Genomic DNA, 21,584 nt, shown 5'->3' on the forward strand with positions numbered 1-21,584 from the left:
TTTAATCAAAGAGCTGTTCCCTTTCAACTAAGAAATAATTTCTTCCTTAGACTTTCAGATTTGCAGTATTGTTTTCCTTCACCAGAATGATGTCATCCTATTTGGAAAGTCAGATCAGTATGATGGCAAATCAAAACCAGAGAGCAGGTGATATTACTAATTGATCTAATAGCAGAGTTCAAATAATATTTTGACTTGCTCTGTTCTGTAACCCATTCTGAAATATCAATTGTCTTGAACGTTAGTAACTCAGTTACAGAATTTCTCTGGTGCACTTTGATAGCATTCCTGTGTTTTTGTCTGCTGGTTCTACATGGAGCTCTGTGCAGCAAATCGAGGAGTTGGTTTGGTTTCCAGAATATATTAACTCTGGCATATTCCTCCCCCCTGCCCCCCCCCCCCATGTGGCAGATATCAAACCTGACCATATGGGCACAGAGTGACACAGCAATTGAAGGATCAAGCTGGATAAACAACCTCTGCACAGACTAACCCTGTCCAAAAGTCTGGTATATGGTTTGTGGTTTTTTATTTTTAAATCCTAGAACTTGCTGCTTATTGCAATAAATTGCTTTGTGGAGGGCTGTCTTCTGCCTCCCCTTCTCCTTCCCAGGAGAAGGTGTGGGAACAAGTTTTCTTTCCTCAGTCATAGCAGAGTTTCAGTGGTAGGTCCCATGGGACAAGAAGGACAAGAAAAACTTTGTAGATTGCAGATAATATAGGTTTGCTTCTTTGCAGTCTTCTCTGACTTCTTACACCTTCTGAGAAAGAATGGGTGTTGTGATGACAAGAATGGTGTTCCAGTTACTTCCTTAGCAAAAAGATCAAAGTGGGGGAACAAACTTTTTCTAGGAACTGAGCCTTTAAAGAGATTTTTTCTGCCCAAATGTCTCAGTCCTGAGCAACATCTCTCTGCCTTGAAGAACAACAGAACTTGTTATTTGTCAGTTGTCTGTAAGGACAATGAAGACTCTCCAGGAGCTTAATAAGAGATCTTGTAATGTCAAAATGATCTAATGCTAATGTTGTTGATCTATCACTTAGCTGCTTTTTAGATGGCTGAGAGTTAGATTTAAGTGCATGCATTGGTTGTTTTCATACTTGCTTTTTTAATTCTTCTTTCCTCCTGGGATATTCTTTCAGCATGTCATTTCTCAAAATTTAGGGTCATCTAATTTCCAGCCCGAAGGTTTCTCATAACTCTTTGCCTGCTAACTGTATCAATACACTCCTCTCTTTCTAAGTTATTTTCTTCTGTTGTTGTTTTACCCTTGGCACTTAAAAAAAGCATTTATAACCTTGTTGCCAGGCTAAATAATACAGGCTTTATTAGTTAACTCCTCTAAGAGCACTCTTCTGTTTTTTGGTTGGAATTCATGTCTCTTGACCAAGGCCAGCTGGGATGGGATAGAGTACTCCAGATAACCACTTTTTTTGCAAAAGCACTGAGAATTCTTGGTTACTCTGTAATGGTGTATATACCTAAGCCTTGGTGCCTCTTCCACACTTCACCTCTTCCATTCCCCTCCAGTACCACTCTGGGAGGAACTGGAACATGTAGTCACTAATGCTTTTGTCAACTGACATGGGCTTGGCTTATAGCAACACTTTTTGGGTTCAGTTCTGAAGCACAGCATCTCCATATTGATTGGTATTATTACTTCATAGCATTGGTAGTGTCTCATGAGAATAATTACTGTTCCAAATTTTTGATGCATGCTTACATGGGACAGAGGAGAGGAAAGGGAACTTGAAAGTTTTGCTAGTTTGGAAGAAAAGGGTAATTCTGAGGGAACAGATCTGTTTAGATAATCATATCACCTGGGGAGTTAAGTGGAAATAAGCAAGGCTGTAACAATAATAAAGATTTCATCTTATTTCATAGTTTCCTTCTATGTGTAATAGTCTTCCATCATTACAAATACTTTCTGTTAAACTCATAAATAATGCGTTCTATTTGGATGTTACTTAACAGCAGTTGGTTGTTTAAATAGTTTTGGGTTTAACAAAACCGAAATAAAATAATGAATGACCTCTCTTCTGTGAGCCTGGAAATAGTAGCAAGTGTTCTGAGTTCTGCTGTCAAAAAAAAAATCTTTTGCTTCTGGAGACTACTGATGTTATTACTGAACTAGGATTTCAAGATTTAATATCATTAAAGTTAAACATTACTGCCTGCCTTCAAGTGTTACAAATGTTTAAGCACCCATGGCTTACAGAGACACTCATTTTCAGCTGTTTTTCTCAATGTTGAGCCTTTGAACATTGAGTAGCTGTGAATATTTTAAGTCCTTCCATTGTTCAGACATAACTGTACTTTAGCCAAAACTATTCTTGCTGCAGTGTGTTTGCTGTAACACACTTTGAAACTGGTGGGGTGGAAGCTGTGGTCCTCATCAAAGAGTGCTTGTACTCTGCTCAACTCTGCTTCAGTGGCAGTGTCTATCTACATACCTTCAGAGAGGAAACAAATACCATTGTGTGGCGTTACTGACATAGGGAAGGAAGGCTATCCTGTGAAAAGTACCTGAAAAAAAACAGGCTTTCTTTCTTAGGAAAGGAGAGAAATACTCCTGGAAATCCTGTCAACACTAAGGGGATGTCTTTTTCAGTAGTGATTTGTTTTTATTTGTTTTTTAAAGTGAAGGGATAATTCTTCCTTATTGTGTTTTTGTGTCACTTTAGATTGGAGAACTTAAAATGCCAGCTGAAGGCTAACAGGAGGAGAAAAATTAAGGTGCAAAAGTATGTGTAAGTTTTCATACCACTGACTCAGGCTCCATTGTCATAAATATTATAGCTGTACCATGAAAGTTAGTTGCTCCCATGGGGATCTCTGTTCGTGTCCCTTAAGGGAGGGCATTCTAAACATGTTAACCTGCCATGCCTAAGCCTTGAACAACTGAGGCAGGGAATTCAAGGATCCAGAGCTTTGTGCCCATGGACTCACGAATGCTGCTGGGAGATCACTGGGTGTGACAAGTAGAGGAGATGCAAATTGCTGTATTTCTTCTGATTCTCACATAGCTCGTGTGAGACATTGCTGAGTTGGGGCTTGTAAGTCCCTATCTTTGCTTTCTGTGTGTTACCTGACTTGTTGAAAAGCTCCTTCGGAGGGGTTTGGGCTCTCTGTTGTCAGTATCAACAGCAGGAAGTGACTGGTGCAAGCCCAGACCTGTGGCAGCCAGAAGCAGAAACTTAACCTATTGTAGAATATAGTGATTTAAACATCTGAGTTTAACTTAGATATGTCCAAAATCAAGATAGTTTGTTACTACTTAATAGTATTCTAGGTTATTACAACAAACTAGAGTTGGATCTGCTCTTGGTGTGTGTTTGCTGCATTGTTGGGAGGGTTGGTGGCTCAGCTTTGAGGCGGAAGAACTCGAAAATACAAATTTGTGATGGCTATCATCTAAGCTGCTTTGTTCTTTGTGCTTGCATAGACTGGAGCAGCGTTTGTGGTGGGACAGGGAGGAGAAGCTGCTGTGATTTCAGGTTGCTTCAGCAGAATTTGAAAAGTTTTACTTGTGACAACTTGTGATAGATCAAAGTAGCAGGTTTTAAATTGTCTGTATCAACTTGTACAGATGCAGTCTGTATATTTGACCAAATCCTTAAGTTTCACGTGCTGATTTTTAACATGAAGATGGTCTGCACAGGCATAGGAATGACACTAATGATTGTACTCTGTCCCTGTACCCTCTGAGCTATTTGTGTAAGGGAAGGGGTTTGAAATGATGACATGTTTGGATATTTATTTGGATAAATATATGTAATAGTTAGAGACTGCCTTCTGCTTAGTACACAGGACTTTCACGTAGGTTTGGATTAGAGGAACTAACTTCCTAATTTATCTGGATGACCACACTCACTAGGATGTCTCCCAGGAAGTGTAGTTGGGATTTTTGGCTTCCGTCAGTACCTGGTACTCTTTGGAAGATACAGTGGAACTCAACTGAGAAACTGCATAGTGCAGACTGAGAGCTCTAATGCCTTCAAGTCTGGCCTGCTTGTTTTCTCTCCTTTGTCTCTACTGTAACTTCAGTAGTAAGTTAAACCTTGAATGAAAATTATAAGGAAGTGTAATCACTACTAAGCTTAGGAGTTAAAAAAAATACAGGTGTGTTTGGCTCAGAATGTCTGTCATACTTGAATATATAAAAATGTTTATGCTGTCATTTTATTAAAAAAAAATTCATTATAAAGCACAGATTGCAGTACAACATTTGAGGTGTTTTTCTTAAAAATTAAAAAAGTATGCCTGAAACTTCCAGGCTGTTATCATGCAGCTGTTTAATGTAATAAATATTGCCATGCTAGTAATATGCCTATGGCATATGCTGTCCTTGATATATGAAAAAAACAACACCAGACTGCTGATTTGAAATTCAATGTTAGATGCTTTATGCCCTCCACTTTCTAACTTGTTAAAATAGGCATTTAATAGAAAATAGTTGAAAATATTTCTTAGTAGGTAACTGCAAGTTTGGTGAGCAGTGTTCTCATCAGCTTTCAGTTCTGTGGAAGAAGTCTGTGTTGCACAGATCAGGCTGTTTTCAGATTGCAGTACACAGTATCTGTGTCCCAAAATTGTTCTGCCAGGAGAACCTTTAAATACAAATTAACCATACAAATAAAATTTGAAAAGCTTAGAAAAAAGAGCCAAAGTTAGTGCAATTAATTTGGCAACTTTAGTTGCTGTTGGGAGCTGGAGGTGCTAGGAAATAGTTTATGTGAGAAAAGATATTTCAAGACTTGACATGGGGAATTAGAGGTAGTAAAGATACTGGTATTAGTAGAACATTTCTTTGTGCATTAATCATGTGTTGGATGGGGATGTGCATGTTCCTAGCGGAATATCTTTAATTAACAAAGCAGATATAGGACTAAGAGAGGCTGCAGCCTTTATGAAATACCTACATTTTATATTTGCTATGATAACATACTGTGCTGAGGGGCAGGAAGGAAGAAACTGCTCACTTCTGGGCCTACAGCTATTTTCCCCTCTATGAGCCTGTCTACTTCATATTCTTTCTTTTGTCTTTCCTTGAAGTCTTTCCATTCTCTGTGTGTTTTTTACTCAAATGCTGTAAAGAGAATTATTCTGCCTTGCACTGTGATGAAGGTGCCCTCTCCAGTTAGATATCCTTTTGTTTGTCTTCCTTACTAGTGCATTTTATTAAATGGCTTATAATAAATAGTAAAGAGTATGATGTGGAGTAGTTCTGGAGTGTCTTGTGGATATTTTTTAAAGGAAAAAAAAACAACCCACAAAAATAAACCAGAAAGACAAGAAATCTTGCATAGGCGTTAAGTGAACTTTGCTTCCAATTTGGTGTCATATTAACAGTATGGGATTATTTTCATGTTTGCAAAAATGTCTTTTAGGAGTGTAGCAAGGTGGATGCATGGCTTTGCTCCAGCGTGTTCTATCATTGATGTACTTGGGAGAAACACTGTCTTCCTTTCCTCTCTTTCTTGCCATATTCTCTTTCAATCCCAGACAAGGCCAGAATTGGTGTGTTGTTTGGGGGCGATAGGTTGTAGGTTTACTTGTAAGGCATAGTTAAACATTAGTGTAGGATGAAAGGTCACCTGTATTGGAGACAACTCTTGAGTATTCTGATTGGGTCACAGCAAATTGCAAGAGCAAAGGCTTATCAAATCAGCTATTGTAATATCTAGTTCTTAAATAATCATTTTGCTCAAGCTACAGAAAGCTTACAGCTCTGCTTATTCCAAATATGTTGGAGCTATGGAGAAACTGTGTTCTTCTCATGTGTATTCTGTATCACTCTGTGAATCCTTACAGTACATCAGAGCAGCAGTTTAGCTGAAGATAACAAAAGACATTGAAGAGATTTAGGCAGCATCTCTTGGGTGATGGGACTGTTCACAAGGAATTCAGGCTTTTACAAACCTGGCCGTGCTATGACCCTAGGAAAAATACCTCATTAGTGTCTTGTTAATCTAGTGAACTGTAGCATATGGGCGTAGTTACCTTTGTTGCTTGTGCAAGGAAAGTGTGTGGGCAGCCTGGGAAAGATGAGGCAAAAATCATTGCTGAGGTAAAGCAGAAAAACAGCCTGGTGGTACTTGCACTTATGTGAAGGAAGTGAGGAATTTGTAGCAGACTTTTTTTGTCTGTATCAAGATTCAGTGATGGTGAGTTCTTGTCTAGCTTGAAATTAAGACTAAGTCTGGCATCCTGCTAGAAAGCACTTGAAAGAGCTCTAATATAAGTTCAGCATCTTAACCTTCTGTATTCAGGTTCTTGAGATACTCATTTGCCTTTCCCATACTCTGTAATTTCCATGTGCAGTGCCTTGTTCCCACAAACTTGTTTTATTTATTGAGTGCTGGAAAGGTGTGTATGTGTGGAGTGGAGTAGACACTTGTTGATAAAGTGTGCCATAAAGTTGTTTAATTCTTTTATAAAGCTCTGCCTTTTGACAGCTTTTCCCATGACTGTGAAAGCTTGAACCTCCCTAAAATACAGTTGTGGAAACTAATATTGTATGTTGTTCTGTGTAGTTAACATGAAAGAATAGCTCTGAGCACTGTAAAGTCATGATCCTGTCAATGATAGGATCAGCTTAAAGACAGCTTAATCCTTAGCATTTAACAGGTGTTTCTTGGGATGTGCCTTCCTTTTGTTTGGCTTTACACAGAACTTCTGTTTCTCTATACAGCTGTTTGATAGGTAGTTCAGTTCATGATTTCATACAAGGTAAATGTCTTTAATTGTGCCTGGGTCAGTGATTTGGTATGTGTATTGGAGCTTGCTCTCAATTACATCACTGTAAGGTGTAATGTAAATGCAAACCTTTTTTTTGGTGGAGGAAAAGCAGTGGCACATAATTCCAAGATGCCACTGCTTTGAGCACTGCCAGGTTTAGAAAACATAAATGTGTTTCAATCCCTTTGTTTGTTGTTGCAGTATTTTTGTGAGAGCTAAAGATCCATATGCAGATCCAGTGCTGAGGAAGCCGGAAACTTAACCTGTTTTAATTGGGTTTCTTCCTCAACAACTCCAATTACACCATTTTCCAGATTGTATCATGTGGCGTAGGAATCTCGGTATGCATTGGGCCTATGACTTGTTTTGTGTAGCATTTGGATAGAAGTCTTTGTTTGGCAGGATGGCAAAACCTGCTTAAGACAGTGCAGGAAAGGAGGCCTCAGGAGACCTCAGCCTGAGTCAGTGCTAAGTGTCAGTGAGTAAAAAAACCGAAGGAAAACTCCGGAAAGCCTCCTGATTTGTCTAAAACTTGTCTAAATTATATTTTGAAGATGGAAAAACCTGAGACATGTTCTAGGTGAGCAGAGAACAGATGAGTACTCACCCTTCCACCTGCCCTTGGAAACATAAATTATTTTTTTGAAATTGTTTTTATTTTTAAAGTGTTTCTCCTTAAGACATGCTAGTGTGAGCGAACAGGCTTCTCAACTTTTGATATTTCTATGTGTAGACTAGTTTAAAGCTGAAGCTGGATATGATCAAAATGAAGACCCAGTCTCCTCCCTCTTTACCTTGTTTTCAAGGTAGATCTACATAATGCTCTTAGACCTGTAATCTTGGCTTTATCTGTGGTGCACTTCTCTAATCTGCATGTACAAGTCAACTGTTTTTTGTTTCTTCTTCCAGCACTAATTTCTGTGAGATCTGGTCCCTGAATTCCTTCAGTTTAGGGGCTAATTAAAGTTTTGCATTTTGTTTTGTTTGACTCCCTCCTTCTAGTTGTCTAGAAGATTGCAGAGATCATCTTGTGTTAATTTAGACCGTGGGTGACCAAACTATGTTTTACTAGCCACTGAGCTCACTAGGTCTCTCTGTAATTTAAGACAGCTTGGCAAAAGTTGATTAGGAACTTGGCAGGGCTCAGGCAACCTGCCATGCTGCAGCTTGGGGCTTGTATTGTCTAACAGGCTCTGCAGGTAGGACATGGCTTTGTACCATATCAGTATTTGTCTTGTGCTATTGCACTTGGTTTTGCTTAAGGGCTGTGTGTGCCAGATGCAGGTGAATGGCAAACTGCAAATAAGGCACCATCTGGTCTATGGCATTAGAATACAGAAGAGGTTTGGTGTTTTAGCAGGAGGTTCTGCATTCAGGCTCATAATGTTGAAGTAAATAGAGCTATGCAGCTCGAAGGCAGCTGGGTATTAAGTACTGGGCAGGGCAGATTGGAAGTCAGTGATGATTTTGGGTACTTCTTGGTTTACTTACATGACACTAATGAAACCAAGCTTCTAAACTGAAATTTGCACTAATCATTCAGCTGATTTTTTTTTTTTCTTCCACTGGTAATAAATGCCCCCTGTCCCAACTTTGCTGCAGCTGTTTACTTGGTCTTAGCTTGACCACCTGCCTTGTAGTTTTCTTCTCCTCTGGCAGTGTCACTAATCTGTTCTTCATGAAGGATTCTGTGCTTTAATTCACGTCTCACAGAAGGTAAAAGCTCCTCATTCAAATTCATTCCTGTCTTCTGAAGAGAATCTTCTCCTTCATTCTTGCCAGGCAGTGTGGGTTTTTTATAATGTTAGTGAAAGGTTAAGGCACCATACAGATACTGACTTCTGGCTTCTACTAAACAAGGAGGATGGATAAGCTGAAAGTGAAGGTCAGATAAGATTTTACTTTTATTTATTGTGATGGTTTTTATTGAGAGTCTGCAAGAAATGAATTCACATCAATTCACTCTGGGTACAAACAGCAGAGTTTTGGTCAGAATTTGGCTGCTGGAAAATATATTCTTTTTCATTGGAGAGATAGGCTTTTGTTTAATTTTAAAAAGGAAAAGAACTGGTATTTCCATTGCTGCTAACAAGCTGGAACCACACCTGTTTGAGCACCAGGTAGCAGAATTGCATACTGAGGCTCTCATAGTGTAAATGTTGCTGTCTCGCAGCTTGTTAGTAACAGTAGTTTTAAAGTTCCTGTAGAGGTGAAGTCAAGCTCTTGATGTAGAATCTGATTTGGCAGAGAAATTTCGCTCTGTGACACAAGTGTACAGCAGAACAAACTTAGAATGTGCATTTGTTCCTCACTTTTCCTTCCTTTCCCATTGTTGTGCTAAAACGAAAAAGACCTGTCAACAAAGAGATGAAGCCTGGTTCATTATTTTGCAGGGAACATTTGCTGTGTTTGTGTGTTCTCCATGTGTTGTGACAATCATTTGTGTTACTGACATGGCTTGGATACCTCTGGGCTGCTGCTGAAGCTGAGCTGTCTCTGGTTGACTTGCAGCTATCCTGATCAGACTGGTCTTTTACTGAATATGGATTGATTCAGAAGTTTCTGGGTTCTTATGCTTTTGATGATCTTTATATTTGTGCATAGAAAAAAAATTAACTGCTGCAGAGTTGACTGAATTATGCAACAGAACTTAATGTGTAGCTGACTAAAAAACTAACATGAAATAGAACACTGAATTCAGGTTGAGAAACTACAGGTGTTGTAAACGTGAAAATATTTTCCTGAAGTGTTGAGTCCTGGCCCTCTGCCACTGAGAGAGCATTTTGAATCTTCCTTCATTAATGAATTCAAGTCAAACCATACACTGGGGGAAAACTTACAGTGAATTAGTTTGGACATGTTACAAATGGTGACATGGAAGGGTAACAAACGTGGCTTATTTGGAGAAGAACAACTTAATTATTTGAATTTTTTTACAAGGGCAAATTCTTTGAAAAAAGTCATGAATAAATGTTCTAAGAGATTATTTTTTTAATTGACTCCATTACTGATATACTCAAACCCAAGAGGAATAGTTGCTGTTGACAACGCTTTTAATACACAGTGCAAAACTATAGAGAAGCAAGAGAAAAAATGAAATGCTTTCTATTTTTCCTAACTTCTCATTTGGATGAGGATCAAAGATCTGAATGACACTTGTGGTGTTTTGTGAACCAAAGTGCAGTCCAAAGAGTGACACAAATTGTAGTATTTATGTACTTGATGAACATAAGAGAAACAAAGCAATGAGGTGGCAGAACTGAAGAGGGATGCCCTCAAGAGAGCATTATATTTGTTCCATGCAACTCCTTTGCTTTTTCTCCTCAAACTGCAGTACCTTCTGGTCTTCCAGAAGAAACGACTATAGGAGATAAAGGCTTTCACTATCTTAGTGTTAGGTCGCCCCCTTAGCCAGCTTGCAAGAACTCAGTTAAGATTTACTCCTGGTCCAATTTCCCAGTGCATGAATATGGTGATTTTTTTTTCTTCAGTGATGAAATGAAGCTGTGGATTCCTGTGTACCATGAACTGGGAACACCAGTTTTACAATCAGACCTGAGACACCTGAGCCTGCCTGTGTATCCTGTGCAACCATATCCAGAGTAGAACATGAGCAGGTTTTTTTGTTCCTTTAAGCTATCCAGATAACTGGGAATGTTCTGCTGTCTTAACTCTTGCAGGTGCTTCTTTTTTTTTTTTTTTTTTCCCCTCCTCTCTAGACAATCCATAGGCTTCTCTTGGTTTTTGAGCTGACAAGTTGGTTGTACTTGACTGCCAGTGGCACCTGTGCTGCTCCCTAATTTTGAGTAGTGCCCCATTTGCTATTTCAGTTTGACTTTTCCACAGTCCAGAAGGACTCACTGAGGTTCTGGCTGTGGCATTTAGGCCAATCCACTGTTGTGTTGCTAAAGGAATGATGAGTGTCAGTTCTTGGTAATCTTCATGGAACAGGGTTTTAAACTTCTTCTGGGTCACTGAAGACATCTCCAGTTTGCTTTTCCATGCCGGGTCCCATGAAAGGTCTCTGCAGTCTCAGACTTCAAATTCAACTGACCTGCTTGAAGCAGAGGAGACCGTTCATCTTCTAAAACTCATAATCACTGTCACAAAACTGTTTTTATCAACACCTGGAGCATGTGATAGCATGTATTTAGATCTTTCCTTAAACAATACTTGACCTCTGACTTCCTCAGACTGCGTTCTCAAACCATGGTGTCTTTTGCACAGGTATCTTCCAGTCCTTTTCCCAGAGAGAAGTCAGTAGGTAAGGATGCTGCTTTTCTGGCTTGGGATTATGGCATGTATGACCTGTTGATCACACAGTCCTAACAACCTGGCCATTCCTCTAGCAAATAGTGTTTGCATCGTTTCAGAGGTGTTTTCAGTGTTCTTATCTCCTGTGGGAACTTGTAAATCTGCAGTTTCAGGTAATGAATATTTGAACTTTCAGTTAGCAGTATAGTTCCCCCTCGTTCCAACCGTGAGATCACAAATGAAGATATTTTTGGCTCTTCCCCTTTCTCTTTCATGCCAAGCTTTCTCTTCCCAATCTTTGTCTATATGCCATTACAGACATATAAACATAGATACAGTTTGGAGACTTTAAACCTGGTGCTTACATCCTTTCAGGTTTGAAGCCACCTGTTTTGCTGATTCTATGAAGGTGACCTTTGGCATTTCCACTCTCTTGGCTGGAAGGCTGGGCAAGATCTAAGCTCTTGATAGACTGGATAAGGGCAAGGTGACTTCCTAATGCAGCAGGGCCCAGAGGCTGCCACAGTCTTCTGATGGCTGTTTGTTGTAAAGTCAGTGGAACAGAGGGTAACTCCAGTTTCTTTACTGATTTTTTTTTTTTTCCCTTTTGAATCTGTAGCTTGAGTGTATTTATGGCCTCCTGGTATTTGAGAAGTTTTGTGCAGTATCTGTTCCTTTCTTTAGTATGTGGGGTATTTTTGAAATGGTTAAGAAATGCTTCCACAAGAATGATTGTAGAGTAGCTGAATTAAAAAGAACTTTTCCACTGTAAATTAATCTAGGAAGAATATTGTGCTGCAACTTTTTTCTTTTTTGTTGGCAATTTGGAAAAATCTCTGCATTAACAGCATATGTGTTGTCATACTTACTCAGTGTAAAAAAGGACATGTGAGCTAGTCCTTAATCTATAGTATCTCCAGAGACTGGACTCCTTTGAAATTTGTAGCTTATGTGCCCATTTTCCTTACTTCCTCATCCTAGTCCAGGTTACTGGATTGTGCTGTTGAGGACCTGAAGGGGCAGGAGTGCTTTCGGAGCTGGGTGTGTGTTCTGTCATCGGGGTTGGCAGTTGTCACTTCTCAGAATGAGAGATCTCTAATGTGATCTGAGGTTCTACTTTCAGCAGGTGGTTGGACCACATGATCTCAAGAGATCCTTTCCAGCCAAGGTGTTTTTAATCATTGTGACTTTAACTGTTGTACTTCAGTTGGACCCTACATCAAAAAGGCATCTGGTCTGAAGAGAGTTTGCCTCTGTATGCGGTTAAGCTCCACTTGTCTTCCCATCGATCCCTTATTAATGTCTTCAGAGAGAAGTGACAAAAGTGATACAGTTCTTTAAATCTGTAGAAATTCTGTGCCTGAGGAGGTGTAGAAATAGTTTCTTCACAGTCAGAAGAAACTTCCTTGATACCTACTTGTCCATCTTCTTAGCAGTGAGGTAATGTCACAGTATTAGGAGGCTGTACAGTCTCGTTTGTCCTGAAGATTTTTCTGTATGTACTGGATTTGCTCTAGTGTTTGTGCATGCATTTGTGTGTGTAGTTTTCTCAGTTTTATTTTAGCACTGGGGAAGGAGAACACAAAAGCAATACAGTCCAGCCTAATATATGATTCAGTATGATTTTGTGTGGTTTCTGTATCAAAAGAAGTTAATCTGATACAAGTCACCACGTGAGTTTTACATCATAAGATGCAGTGCAGCCAGTGAACCATAGTGTGCTCTAGCATCTTTGAATCATGTAGGCAGCTTATGGCTATTGATGGGGGGAAGGTAGAAATGGAAGCAGATAAGAAAATAAATGGTAGCTTAGTCTTCCTGTGTTGGAAGAAGAAAAGTTTGTTGTTCCTTAAGGCTCAGTGCTTTTCTGCTGCTGAGTAACCCAGGATTTGCATGAATGCAGATGAAATGCATGCATCTTAGTGTACCTTACAGCTCATGGAAGAGTATAGTTTTCCCCTGGTTGTGTATAGAAAATTGCTGTCTGGAAGAAGGGAGGCATGATGAGAATTCAGGAAATGTTACAGAAAAATTTTCTAGGAAGTTTTCAGTATGTTATTTTACCTACTCCCTAAATTCTTCCACAAGCTACTTCTACAACTAGAAGGGATGAGAGGCTGCTAAATTGAAAATACGAGCTTCTGCCTGCATGGAGCTTTGACATGAAATTTACGTTTCAAGGTGAGGACCTCACTGGAAAAAGAATTGAGCAGAGTGGATGACTACTGAATTTGGAGAGTATAGCAAGGAAGAATATTGTGTCAAAATCAGCTGCATAAGACTGAGTTTAAAGCAACTCTCCGGACTAAGAAGTCAATTTAAGTCCGCTGGTGAAGTAGTAGAAGTAATTGAATGAGTACTTGCAAGTGCTTGCTTGTAAGGCAAGAAAATAGGTGTGTATGTCGGCAGGTAAATAAGGGAATCTTGTGAGCAGTGAGCAAAAATGAGGTGCAGCTGTGAGATCAGTCGAAAATGAAGTAACGTAGATCTAAAACAATTCAGCGGTTACTAAACCGTGGGCATTAAGTCCTTCAGTTTAGTTGCAATTAAAGTCTCAACTCTTGAATGTGTTGTATGTTTGTATATTTAGAATGGTGTTTCTATATCTTAAGTGACTAGATTTACCACAGAAACAGCTGATCAAGTAAATTAATGTTGTCTACACTGAAGTAAATGAATACAAATCCGAAGTCTTAGACGTAATATTTTCTGATATGTACGCCAAACTCTGAGTTCTGGCTGGCAAGATGTGCAACTTGCTGGAAGAAAATGTTCTGAACTTACAAGGCATATAAACATCCTCCTGTCTTGTCCTTCTCCCCCCTTCTTTTGCCTAATACTGACCTCAGGGCAGTAAGTCTTTGCAGTTTTGAGGCACTGGACTGCTGCTGCAGCAGCATTAAATAAAGCACAGGTTTTTTTGGGCCAAGGTATGAAAAAGCAGATGTGCTGACCAGTGTACTGAGCTCAACCCCAAACAGATAACAGATATTATAATGGAGCATTCTAGGCAGAGGTGCTAGGCATATCCTGAAATATTCTGGAAATTGGAGTGCAAGAGCCTGAAAGAATTCTTGCATTACCAAGATTCTTCCACAGAACTTAAAAACCCAAACAAACAAAAACCCCAAACAAATAGGTTTTAGAGCTCCTGCAGGTAGATTAGGAGGCCCTTGTGAGAGAGTTCAGTTCATTTTTTACAGGTATTGTTACTGGTTTGCCTTGTTACTCTGTTAGTGGGCCCAGAGCCTACTGGAATTCTTCAGTTAACTCTTTTCTTCTCTGTAGCCTGTGTCATGGTAGCTACATTATAGTTCCCAATATCCTACAGGGAGTGATTAGGGTGATAAGTAAAAGCTCATACAGGCTTGTTGTGTAGTCGTCTGTTTCCTCTGTTTGCTTCAAAAACATGGAAGAGTGTTACTCATTTCCTGTTGGCTTTTCCACTAGGATAAAGGTAAAGGCTTCCTGACAAATTAGCAGGTAATTTTTGTCTTGTGTTCCTGTATAATTCTCCAAGCAGTATGTTGGCTGTACATTAGCTGTAGTGTTTGCAATAGCTGTGTCAAGTCTACAGAAATTAATTCTAGTTGCTTTCCTGTACAGCGACAAAGGGGACTGTAAATAGTAATCAGATAGTGTTTGCTACAACCCAAGAACACTATGCAGGATAAAAAGCATTGGATACCTGTGCTGTTACATGGCTTCAGAAGATCTGTTGTGGGTTTATTTGAAATGCTTGGGCTTTTGGAATTCATCCTCATTCTAAAGAGTCTGCTTATGATGAGAGCATCTGTGGGCCAGTGCTTTGGCATCATTACAGCTAAGAATATGGAGTTATAAGACTAACTAAAGTGGTTTGTTTGCAGATAACTTTATGCTAGAAGAGGGCTTGAACTTAAAAATTCTGAAATCACCAAGTTTGTCAAGCGTGGAGGTCTGATGTACAGTTGTAGCTTTTTTCTTATTGATTGTGGGTATGGGGAAGAATATTTAGTGTAGTTGAGGAAATGATCTTAAAATCTGACAGGACTGCACTGGCCCATTTGGCTGATCTCTACTGGGTTGCACATTTCCTTTGAATTTAAGCGTCTGAAGATGGGAAAGAATAAACCAAGTGCTTTGAGAGACTCACATGTGGAGAGGCAAGTCTGAATGAGAGCAGTTGGGATTTAGGAACCTCAGGGCTCTTGTGGTTCTAGCATGTGGAAGACAGTTGTGAAAAGATCTCTTTGTTACTGGACTGACTGGGCATATGGTATTGTGTGGCTTGAGATACTTGCAGTGAGACTGAAGTTAGTGTTTTGATGTTAAAGGTCACAGTTGAATCATGAAGCAGCATTATATTAAAAAGAAAACTGGGAGTCATATGTAACAAGTACACAATAAGAAATGCAGTTAAGTTGAGAGGTTTCAATATAGAAAATAATTCTGGACATTATCTTGACTTGACAGATGCCTTACAGGATAAAACAGCTGTCATTTCATTCTTCTACACAGCTGAAAATATCGTGTGTGTGACAACACATTGTGCTGCATAACTTCTAAGCACAGTCTTCTTAAAGTGTCTGGCCAACCCAGTGCTGTGGTTTAACCCCAGCCAGCAGCCAAACCCCAAGCAGCCACTCACTCACTCCCCCACCAGCAGGACTGGGGAGAGAATGGGAAGGGCAAAAGCCAGAAAAGCTGTGAGTTGAGATAAAGACAGTTTAATAGGGAAAGAAAAAGCTGCTCATGCAAGCAAAGCAAGACAAGGAATTCCTTCACTGCTTCCCAATGGCAGGCAGGTTTTCAGCCATCTTCAGGAGAGCAGGGCCCCATGATATGTAACAGTGACTTGGGGAGGCAAACACCATCACTCCAAATGTCCTCCCCTTCCTCTTTTTTCCCTCCACTTTATATACTGAACATGATGCCCAGTGGTCTGGGATATCCCTTTGGTCAGTTGGGATCACCTGTCCTGAGTGTGTCTCCTCCCAGCTTCCCATGCACCCCCAGCCTCCTTGCCAGCGTGGCAGTGTGAAAAGCAGGAAAGGCCTTGGCTCTGGATATGCCCTCCTCAGCAAGAACAAAAACATCTCTGTTATCAACCCTGTGTTCCACACAAATCCAAAACATAGTCCCATACTAGCCACTAGGAATAAATTAAACTCTATCCCAGGCAAAACCAGAACACCTGGACAGATCAGTGTTAAACTGAAGTTTCCCTAGGCAGGGCCAGAATTGCCTGTGCAGTGTTTTTCTGTAGCTGACTCTTGTGGTGGGGTGTGGAGAAGCCCATGTTCTGGCCCGAGGTGGGAAAGCATGTGGCTCAGCTGGCAGAGCTCTGAGTGAGCACTGCTCCTTCTAGAATGAAACTGCTGGAATGCACATTCTTATTGTCAGTATGAGGTGAGACAATAGTTCTGTGGCAACCATTTTGTAGTAGGAGTAAAAGTTTGACATTAGTGCAGTTTCAACCTCAGTTGACCTTTTACAGAGGGGGACACTACTCCTTTTAGAAAATAGACAAAATGCACCTCATTTCTGATAGTAAAGAAGAAAATTTTTTTTGTTTGATGTTTGAGTACAAGGAAACAGAATGCACAACAATATTTGACAGTGCCTGTGATTGACTTCAGCTAGACCCCCTAGGTAGGGCTGGAACCTGGGTCAGCTTTCAGCCTGATTAATGCTGGGCTTTGTTTCTTGCCTTGGTATTTGAAGAAAATGCTGCCACTTACACTCTCCTCAGCTTGACTAATCTGGCTACACCAGCAAGCTGGCAAGATTTCCAGCTATTCCAGGCCTTTTCTGTTTCATTGTAAATTCTTTTGTGCTCTAAAGTATAAGAAGTTGTAGACTAATGGTACCATGTATTACTGAAAAGCTTTAAACCTTCCTGTTAGTGGGAATATTGGTTATGATTAAGGAGTTAGAAATAACTGTGAGGATGGAAAGCTCACCTTTGGAGGAGTAGGGTTTACAGCTTTCTCAGTTCTTAGTCATCAAGACTTCTAGCTATGAGGTTCATCAAACAACTGTTTCATGGGACTGTGTATTTTGTGCTTTATTTACATTCTTTCAAGTTCCTAAGCATAAGGTAAAAAAAAAACCAAAACAGAAACAACAAAGGTAGAATTGACTTGTTCGTTAATCCTACTTTCTGCTTTTGCTGTTTGCTGCTATGTGGGACCTCATAGTGAAAAGAACATGAGAAACTTAAAAAAGATGCTTTTGACTCTTTTGTTATGGGGATTAGAATGGGGAGCAATTCTTCTGCTTAACTTGTATTCTTATTTGATTCTTGGACCTTACTTAAAATATTTCTGGCATGCTAAGTGTGGGCTTTTAGTTTGTGTTATTACAGCGTAACAAGACTGAATCTGAGCTAGCAGAATCTGGATCAATAATTTCTTGAACTGTGCAGGTGTCATGATGATATACATGTTCCTTTTAGTGTGATATGTGAGGTAATGGTTTGCATAATACCACTTTATGTGCCTGGGTTCTTATGGCCTACGGTAAAACTGCATCACTTAGGATTCTTTCTCCCTGCCCCCTCCCCCCCTTTGTTCAATTCTGTAGGCCCTTTCAGAGGAATAGACAATTACAGTCAACTATTCACTGGCTTTACTGACAGTGCCAGGTCTGGAGAGTTATTTCATTGGAGACATTTGAATTTGAATCTGCAGCTGAAATGTTTTAAACTTTTTCCTGGCAGACTTCTTGCTTACTGTGCTATCGATATAATAGATACCAAATTGCCATATAGGCTATAGTGTTCTTAAACAAGAACACACTTCTTATGGCTTTTTTTTTTTCACCTGCAAATAACCTTTTTTTTACCAGATTCCACAAAATTAGAAATAGTAGAACTGGATTTGCTGGTTGTGGTCCTGTTTCTGTGCTGTCTACATGATAATACTGATTTAGCACAGCATACAGAAGTCACCTCTCTTCAGTGAGGAATTAAGTGAGACTTGTTCTTGAAATACCTCTGTTTCTGAGGACTGCAGCTGGGTGTTATAGTAGTCTTTCATAAGTAACTACTAAAGTATCTGTAGACCTGTAGCAGTTACAAAGCAATTCCAAAAGCAGTAATACAAGGCCATCATATTGATTATTTTTTAAAAATAATTGTGTGCACTTATTAATCCTTCTGTCTCAAATACCTTTTCCCACTCATTAACCTCTTGTGAGCAAGAACTTCTTGCTTATGTAGCTAGATCTTTTCCTGAGTTAAGTATCTTGCTTTATGCAAGCAAAAGTTGCATAAATCTGACTAGAGAAAGAAGCTGCTTTAAGAGCATAGTAGTTAACTTACTTCTGTAATCTTGTGAATACTCTTGCTTGTTCTTGAAACTGGCATTGTCATCTCCCACAATGAGAGTTAAAATACTTGAATACTGTTACTCTCTATCAAGCATTGAGTTTTTCTTTAATGTTGATAAACAGAGGTTCTCCTAAATTACATTTGTCTTGTCTCAACATAGTTACAGAAGCCTACCAGAAAAAAAGGATGTCATCATAGAATCATTGAGGACTTTGTAGTTTGGATTGGAAGGGACCTTTAATGATCATCTAGTCCAATAGGTCAACTGTATGCTATATATATATGTAAAAGTGGTTGCTCTGTATTAAGGTTCTAAATATTCTTGAGGAGAATCTTGGTCCGTCTGTCTTTTAACTAAAAATTGCTTAAAGGTTTTTGTCTTAAGTTTTTGCTTAAACAATAGCATTTTACACTTGCCTCTGGAGGCATGGCAGTGAGTCTTCATGCCACATGTCTTATGACTCTTTCTCTCTTGTCTTTCAGTGAATGATAGTGTCTAGAAAGGGTATGTCCCTTCAGGAGAGAGGTGCCAATGTCCAACCGGCCTAATAACAATCCAGGGGGGTCACTGCGACGTTCACAGAGGAACACTGCCGGGGCCCAGCCACAAGACGACGCAGTAGGAGGAAGGTATGACTCTCATCTATGTGTGTTTTAGTATATAAAAGTAAAATTGCTGTGATTTAATTAGAGAATGAAGTTTTCCACCCTGCAATCCAAGCTCTGAAATTTGTGTTAGATCTCTTTGCCTGTGTGATGCTCTCTGTACTGTTCCTGTGTGGGGTGAAACCATGGGTAGCTCACTACCGTACATGTTCAGCCAGAATAGCAGTAGTAGATCTATGGGGGGAAGAAGTGTAGCTGAGCTATATCCCATAAATCACAGGTAATAACAAATTCCTTCCCTGTCTTCCTTCTCTGATAACAAAAGTATGTGGGGGGGGGACAGGGAGAATCTGTTACTGGAAATCTGGGAAAATCTATGTTCCTATTAAAGAAGACTGAGTAACTGGTACCACTCTGTTCCTTTTGCACTGCATATTAATCCTCTGCAGCTTTTGAATAATTCAAGAAAAAAAAGGTTTACCATCCTTTAATATGCCTGATCTAGTAAGCAAGTGGACCAGGTTGTATTTGTTCTGCAAGTGATTGCCTCTATAATGCAGAATAAAGATCATTAAAACTTTCCTGTGGATGCCTGTATAATTATTGCTGTGAGTGAGTGAAGTCTGTATGGATAAGTGTTTCTTTTATTTTGTTAAAATACTAGTCTAATGAAGGTTACAGTATGATGGTAGGCAACATCTGTCTGTATTCTGCTCCCCCAGACATCTTATTGGTGCAGTTGTTTGAATACATGTACCTTGGACTTGATTTTTTTGGGATAAGTGTATTAAAATATTGCAGGTGAGTAGGACTGTCGTGGTTTAACCCCAGCCAGCAGCCAGGCCCCAGACAGCTGCTCACTCACTTCCCCACCAGCAGGATCAGGGCAAATGGGAAGGGTAAAAGCCTGAAAACTTGTGAGTTGAGATAAAGACATTTTAGTAGGGAGAAAGCTAAGGCTGCAGACACAATCAAAGACAACCAAACAGTTAATTCACTGCTTCCCAAGGGCAAGCAGGTGTTCAGCCATCCCCAGGAGAGCAGGGCCCTATCACACAACGGTGACTTGGGAATACAAACGCCATGACTCCAAATGTCCCCCTTCCTCCTTCTTTGCTGCACTTTATATACTGAACATGATGCCATATGGTGTGGAGTATCCCTTTGGTCAGTTTGGGTCACCTGTCCTGGCTGTGTCTCCTCCCAACCTTCCAACTTCCTTGCCAGTGTGGCAGTATGAAAAGCAGAAAAGGCCTTGGCTCTGTATAAGCACTGCTCAGCAAGAACAAAAACATCAGGATATTACCAACCCTGTGTTCCACACAAATCCAAAACATAGCCCCATACAAGCCACCGTGAAGGAAATTAACTCTACCCCAGCTGAAACCAGCACAGGCACAAAAGAATTTTTTTGTTTTAAAGCATCGGGCTATAAAACTTCAGGAAGATGAGGTGTATGTCTTACTGGTATAAAGTCTAAGTGAGAACAAGTTGAACAACTGTTGAATGGGTGAAGAAGGCCAACTGTTCTTCTAAGGAGCTTCTGGGAGAATAATTCAATCTCAAAAATGCAGCTTCACTTTCTCTAAACTAGTCCACTGTGCAAATGGACAAGCAGATTGATAAACACAAGGATTCTCTCCTGGACTAATGTGGCATAAGGAGAGGGAAGCTGCTGCCTTATGCTGATGATTATTTTGTAAGCTAGAATTGTTTCTGAAGAATATTTCTTTTAACTGAGGCATACTGAACCTTTCATTCCCTTCTGTTCACTATGTGTTGTCTCTGAATCTCAGTGGATGTTTAAGTAAGATATTGCCCTTCCAACTCTTTCCTTATACACTGAGCTTGACCTGGGGTGAATCAGCCTCTCCCTTGAATAAAGAATTAGAGGCAAGGGGTGGGGGATTCCTCTTCAGATATCTACCATTAATTCAGATTTTATAGCACAGTGCCAGGGAGAAGCTCTACAGTGAGTCAGCCAAATTGAGAAATTTTAGGGGTAGCACTGTTCTCTTTCAAAAAAGTTACTCATACATTGTTTTGGTGCATTGTGATCTGTTACTTATGCTGTCACATAATGATTCAAGATGCAGTTGTGTGGAATGGCTGAACTTCTTCCACCCCTCACCAAATCTGTGTGAGTCAGACTTCCATGAGCAAGAGTGTATTGCACTCTTAAACTATGTTAGACCTTTATCAGATCCAAAGCTCCTTGCTGAAGTAAAGAGGATGGGAGAAGCTTTGAATCTGAGTAGCTTTAGAACAGGACCTCCCCTGCCTTTCCATCTCTGAACAACCATTTTGGGCTGGCACAGCATCTAAAAAGGCCTGGATATAAAGCATGCTGATTAATATAAAATTTATAATAAATTAATCATCTTTTACTGTCGTCAGTATCTCCTCTTTAGTAAGCTGCTGGGCAGCAATGACCATGGTACAAGGACCAATGTAAGATAGATCTGTCAAGTCCTTGGCAATTTTGTACATGACATGGGAAGAGACAGGCTCTCAGATAACAGTCGCTTTTTTTCTGCTTGCCTGTCTTTAGACACAAAGCTCAGGACTCATCCTACACTGCGGCTACATGCAGTGGGTTACTGTGTTTCAGTTCTGCTGCTGAGCAGTATGTAGGAGAGTCTAGAGCTTACAACTTGATGTGTCATT

The 21,584-nt window shown here is 39.9% G+C and overlaps 1 protein-coding gene across 7 annotated transcripts in view; it reads left to right on the forward strand.

The window, feature by feature from the left end:
- Window positions 1–21,584, forward strand: part of TRIP12 (thyroid hormone receptor interactor 12) — an 80,433-nt gene that overhangs the window by 8,143 nt on the left and 50,706 nt on the right. For all 7 annotated transcript variants that reach the window (XM_039389882.1, XM_039389863.1, XM_027739145.2 and 4 more), the window contains one exon: window positions 18,795–18,941. In XM_039389882.1, the coding sequence (XP_039245816.1) occupies window positions 18,844–18,941 (98 nt within the window). In that variant the 5' untranslated portion in view covers window positions 18,795–18,843. The remainder of the gene's footprint in view (window positions 1–18,794; window positions 18,942–21,584) is intronic.

Source organism: Pipra filicauda, unplaced genomic scaffold, assembly GCF_003945595.2.
Source record: "Pipra filicauda isolate LSUMZ 115617 unplaced genomic scaffold, ASM394559v2 scaffold126_size2276778_pilon, whole genome shotgun sequence".
In the NCBI taxonomy this organism is placed as follows: Eukaryota; Metazoa; Chordata; class Aves; order Passeriformes; family Pipridae; genus Pipra; species Pipra filicauda.